Source organism: Myotis davidii, unplaced genomic scaffold, assembly GCF_000327345.1.
Source record: "Myotis davidii unplaced genomic scaffold, ASM32734v1 scaffold796, whole genome shotgun sequence".
In the NCBI taxonomy this organism is placed as follows: Eukaryota; Metazoa; Chordata; class Mammalia; order Chiroptera; family Vespertilionidae; genus Myotis; species Myotis davidii.
Window position 1 is genome coordinate 349,717 of NW_006287809.1, and position 5,400 is coordinate 355,116.

The following is a 5,400-nucleotide window of genomic DNA, read 5'->3' on the forward strand; positions in this document are numbered from 1 at the left end:
GCCCCTGGGCCTCTCCTCCTTGGTCTTCTAGGGACAGAAGACGAGCCTGCTGGTCCTGGAGGGGATGGGCTTCCGCGTGGGCCAAGCCCTGGGGGAGAGGTGAGCATCGGCCCCTCCTGTGTCCCCCCCTCCCCAGCCGGACCCGAGGCGGCGGGTTGCCTTGCTCCCCACAGGAACCCAGCCCCACACACGCCCTGGGCCCCCAACCCTGGCCCCGCCCGACTCGGTGTCTGCCGCTGCCCCTCAGGCTGCCCCGGGAGATGCTGGCCTTCAGGGAGGAGCTGGACGTCCTCAAGTTCCTGTGCAAAGACCTGTGGGGGGCCGTGTTCCAAAAGCAGATGGACAGCCTCCGCACCAATCACCAGGTGAGCGCCCGCCCAGCGCCCGGCTTCCTGGCTGCAGCTCCTAAAGGGGACCCTGTGCCAAGGAGGCAGGGACAGGGCTCAGCCCTGGGCAGCCCCACCCTCTTTCGGAGGCTGCAATGGGGCGCGGAAGCTCTTGCCAGTTTCCATGCGCCTCCAGGATGGGGCCTGGAGCTGGGAGTCTTGCCTCACATGACACTGCCTGTCTTAACCTGGTCCGAGCTCCCCTTAGTCGTCCACCCTGCTGGCCACTTCTCAGGCCGGGTCTGTAGCTTCTCACCACAACCGGAGAAGTCACACGGCCAGAGGGGCAGGGCCAGCACACCTGGGTGACCGGGCCCCGGAAGCCTGTGGCTCTTCTGCAGTCTGAAGGATGGGCCATGACTACCGTGTTGTTTTGTTTTCAGTCTCACCGAGGATATTTTCACTGATATTTAGAGAGAGGGGAAGGGAGAGAGAGAGAGAGAAACATCAATCAGTTGCCTCCCACATGGGCCCCGATCACCTCGGGGCTGGGGTTTAGGTATGTGCCCTGAATTGACCTTTCGGTGCAGGGGACGATGCTCAACCAGTGAGCCACACTGGCCAGGGCTACAGTGGTTTTGAGGAGAGCATCCTCCAGAGCCCTGGCTTCCCCTCCCCCCACGCAAATGCACAGGCACCGCCTGAGCCCACAGCCTCTCCTCTGTCCTCAGGGCACCTACGTCCTACAGGACAGCAGCTTCCCCCTGCTCGTCCGGATGGGCTCAGGCCTGCAGTATCTGGAGGAAGCACCCAAGGTAGGGGGGTGCTGGGACACACCCCCAGTTCACTTCTCCTACCTACCCATCCCCCACCCCCACCCCAAGGTAGGCCTCTCCCCAGGCCAAGGGGTTGACCCCACTGTGAAGCCCAAAGCCCGTCCCTGCCCTGGCCCTGGGTGTAGGCCTCCCCTTTTCCCACAGTGACCTGTGCCCCCCGCCCCCAGTTCCTGGCCTTCACCTGCGGCCTGCTGCGCGGCACCCTCAGCACCCTGGGCATCAAGAGCCTGGTCACCGCCTCCGTGGCAGCCCTGCCAGCCTGTGAGTCGTGGGAGTGGGGGGACCCCTGCCATCTCTGAGTGTGGCAGGGGCTCCGAGCTCCCCTGTCCCTACTCCTATAGGCCAGGCCGCTGAGCACAGTGTTTAGGTGGGAAATTTGAGACGCCAAGAGCTGAAGTCACATGCCAGGCACCCACACAGTGGGTGTGGTCCATCCATGCCCCTGGCCCCTGAGGTACCCCAGCCTGCCTCCTGGTACTTGCCAGACCAGAGAGAGAACCCCCCCAGAATGGCCTGGTCTGGTCTCAGATGTTCTTCCCGGCGTGGAAACCCGCGTAGACATAGAAGTCATCCAGATGGGGCTCCAGAGGCAGCATGGGACCTGCAGCCTGCGTGACGGCGTTCTGACCCCCCCGGAGCCCCTCCTGCTGGGGCAGCGGCACCCATCCTCCACCCTCCCTCCCCAAGGTGTTTTTCCTCTGCCGGGCTCCCGGGCCCATCCATGGTTAGGGCCTGGGCAATACATGCCATAAAAGCCTGTGCCAGGCCCTTCCCTACATGCTTGACCTTCATGCCTCAGTCACACTTCGCCCTGGGATGCAGGCCAGGCGGGTGGGAGTGTCGCCCACTTTGCACAGTGAGGCCACGCACTGTTGGTGCAGGGCCTGCGCGGTTCGGATGCTTCCCGCCTCCCCTCAGGTCCCTGCCTCAGGCTAAAGCCAGCCCTTCTCTTCCAGGTAAGTTCCAGGTGGTGATCCAGAGACCCTGAGCCCTGGCCCCACTGAGTCCCACAGCCGCCCCTGCCCCGGGACCCCAGGCCGCTGCTGGGGAATCTCGGACTCGGGGGGTGATGAGCACGGCAGGGGATCCAGCCACTTCAGGGCATCACACGTGCTCAAGAAGTGGATGTCATAGGGAAGTGGATGTCATAGGAGGTGGGGGCAGCCCGGGGCAGGGTGGTCCCAGCCACCATTGGGCCTGGTGTGGCGAGATCCCATTGGACACATCACTCACTCTGCAGATGCTCAATAAAGGTTCCAGGTGTGGAGACAAGTTTGAGTGGACGACGGGGGTCACTCTCTGAGCTCTAGGGGGATGGGGTTGTCTGTAAAGTGACTGTGTCATAGGACCTGTGGCAGGAGGGGGGCAGAGCACCCTGTGTTGGCTCCCTGCCCCTCATCACCTCCCTTTCTGGGGCCCCATTCTCCCCCAGGCCTGAGTCCTGGAGCTTGCGCAGCTGTTATGGGAGGGTGGCCCTGGCCATGGCAACCCCACCAGCATCCACACGTGTGGGGCTTCCCTTTGCCCAGTGGGGCCCACAGCATGGACCTCTCCCTGCGGAGTGGTGCCAGGGGTGCAGGTGGCCGAGAGTGGGAATGGATGCAAGTGGGGAGCGGGCCAGACACCTGATTCCCCCGACACACACAGACACACGCACACACACACGCACACTGTACACACTTCACATGCCTGGCAGACACGAGTCATACCCAGGACAGTGGCCTCTGCCCCGTCCTCCCCCACTTACCTCCATAACATGGGCAGCATCATGTGCCTGGAACACTCGGGCTCTGCCACCTGCTGCCCAATGTGGGCAAGTCCCTCCACCTCAGAGCTGCCAACCACAGCCGGGTGAGACCCAGATGGGTTTAAAACAAGGCCCTGCGCCCTGTAGAGTTCAGTACAGGCCCTGGGCCCTGCCCCCCCCATCCCCCCAGGCCACACGCTGAGGGGAGTGCTGCATTCCCTGGCCTGCCTCTGCCTTTGCACATGCCATTCCCTTCCCGGGCTGCCCAGCCCTCTGCCACCTCCAAACTCCTATTCCCTCGTGGGTGTCCAGTAGCCACTCAGCCTCTTGGAGCTGCCACCCACCGCCCTTCCTGGTGGAATCCTGGGTGTTTACTTATTCCCTGATCCCTCTGCCTGTGGCGGCCCTGCCCAGCATAGAGCCGGACAGATGCTCCTGGGTGAATCACAATTACTCAGCTAAACCTTGTGTGCGGGCCGCCAGCTCCTCTGAGAAGCTCAGGGGCCCACCCTGGAGGCTCCCCCACAGACTCACCCCCTATCGGGACCGAGTCCAGACTTGGAGGACGGGGAGCCCGCCCTGGAGAAGCGACTTGAAGGCCTGGGGGAGGAGGGGCAGCAGGGCACAGGCGTCCTCTATCCCAAGCCCCTCTGTCCTGGGTACTGTTTGTGGTTGCCTCATCGGCTCACCCATCTCCCCGGGCAGCCACTGGTGGTGTAGGGAGCAGGACCCTGGAGAGCAGAGGGGCACCCATGGTATCAGGCTCCTCTTGTCCGGCCCCGGCCCCGGCCCCGCCCTCACCTCTGCAACCCTGTCTTAAAGGGACCCCACCTATCAGGAGGCAGATCCTGAACACAAACCACTGCTCCCTCATCAGGTCTGGGGCCCGATGAGGGAGAACGGGGCTAGTGTGCGAGAGGCATGTCCGCCATGTGAGGCCCCGGTGGCTGCACAGCGTGTGTCGTCATTACATGAGAGGCATTCACAGCAGCCTGGTAAATGGGTCAGTATGTCCCCGCATGTTAGCTGCTGTCATTGCTACATCCCACGCTCTGCTCAGTGGACTCCCTGACAACCACAAGAAGTGGGCACGGACACTGGCCCACTCAGCAATGAGGAAGCCCAGGCTCAGAGAGGTGAAGTCACCTGCCCGAGATCACACAGCTGGGCCCTGGAGGACCTGGCATCTGGACCCGGGATTGCGTCCTGGCCTGGGCTCAGTCCCTGCCCCAGCCTTCCCTCTCACAGCAGAAGTGCCGGGAGCCTGGCCGCCATAGGCCCTTTGGCAGGTCCCACCCGGGCAGCACGGAGACCAGTCACCTCCATCCGTGAGCTCAGGTACTGTGCAGGGGCAGGCCCCCCGGGCCTGGAGAGCAGAGGGCCCCTGGCAAGCTGAGGGAAAGGGGAGGGGACTGGGCAGGCAAACCGGTCCGGTCCGTCAGGCAGCTCAGCTCCTGGCTCCCGGGCCTCTCACCAGTTGGGCCTGCCCTGGCGGCGGCGGGGGAGCTGAGGCCTCAAGACCCAGGCAGCAATCAGGTACGGAGACCCCAAGCTGGGGGGTAGTGGGCAGGGGCCACATGCCTGGCCCCCAACCCTCACTGAGCCCCAACTCTCACCACTCCTGTTTCTCACCACTTCACCCGCCCTGCCACCCTCTCCCCCCAACAGTATCCCTCCCTCCCTTCTGTTTTCGGTGCCTCACATTTTAAACCCAGGGCACCCAGCTCACCCCGAGCTTGCTGAGCCTCTCTCTAAACGGAACCCCCTGCTTTCTGCTCTCCCAGAACTGTCCCCTCCAGCTGCCCATTCAGTCTCCACATGGACCCAGCCCTGAGACTCGGCCATTGGATGCTCCCTGCCCCCAGCCCTCAGCACACTGGGTCCCCTGTGGCCTTCAAACAGCGCCAGCCTGGCTTCCCACAGCGCGTGCCCACCGTGCCCAGTGCCACCCACCAGCTCCCGCTTCCCCAGCCCACCTCTGCTCAGCGCCCCGGCCTCCTGAAAACTCCCATGGGTGCCAAACACCCAACCAGTGAACCCTTAAAAATCTCACCCACCCCATATTAGCCCCAGGTCCCCTCAACCCCGACCTCCCTCCTGGACCTGGCCTCTCTCTCCCTGAAGAGCACCCCTGCCCCACCTGGACCTGGGAGCCAACACCGGGCTGGGGTCTCTCCTGTCCAGGTCTCGTGGCTTCCTGGACGTGGGCTCCTGCTGCTGGTGCCAGGGGCTGGACAGCCGGCCGCCATGCACCAGCACTACACCGTCCACTTCACCAAGGGCACCCTGCCCCCCCGGAGCCCTACCGAGAGCTACTTCTTGGACCCAGAGTTGGGGCACCAAAAAGGTAGGGGTACAGTTTGGGGGGGGTCCTGGCAGGGAGACGTGTGAGTGGGGGGCTGCCAAGAGGATGGTGGGGCAGAAGCTCAGGCCCCAGAAGGGAAGTCACCACACTCCCCGGAGATGGGGCCACGGGGGGGGGGGGGGCCCA

The 5,400-nt window shown here is 64.0% G+C and overlaps 2 protein-coding genes across 2 annotated transcripts in view; both read left to right on the forward strand.

Annotated features, from left to right (window-relative positions):
* The window catches only part of TRAPPC6A (trafficking protein particle complex 6A), a 12,094-nt gene extending 9,657 nt beyond the window's left edge, over window positions 1-2,437 (forward strand). Inside the window, exons 2-6 of the mRNA XM_006759534.2 lie at window positions 32-99; window positions 248-365; window positions 1,058-1,141; window positions 1,330-1,423; window positions 2,119-2,437. Of these exons, the coding sequence (XP_006759597.1) occupies window positions 32-99; window positions 248-365; window positions 1,058-1,141; window positions 1,330-1,423; window positions 2,119-2,150 (396 nt within the window). The 3' untranslated portion in view covers window positions 2,151-2,437. The remainder of the gene's footprint in view (window positions 1-31; window positions 100-247; window positions 366-1,057; window positions 1,142-1,329; window positions 1,424-2,118) is intronic.
* A 2,719-nt stretch (window positions 2,438-5,156) lies between these two features.
* NKPD1 (NTPase, KAP family P-loop domain containing 1) overlaps window positions 5,157-5,400 on the forward strand; it is a 6,821-nt gene continuing 6,577 nt past the window's right edge. The window contains exon 1 of the mRNA XM_015561200.1: window positions 5,157-5,256. Coding sequence (XP_015416686.1) covers window positions 5,157-5,256 — 100 coding nt within the window. The remainder of the gene's footprint in view (window positions 5,257-5,400) is intronic.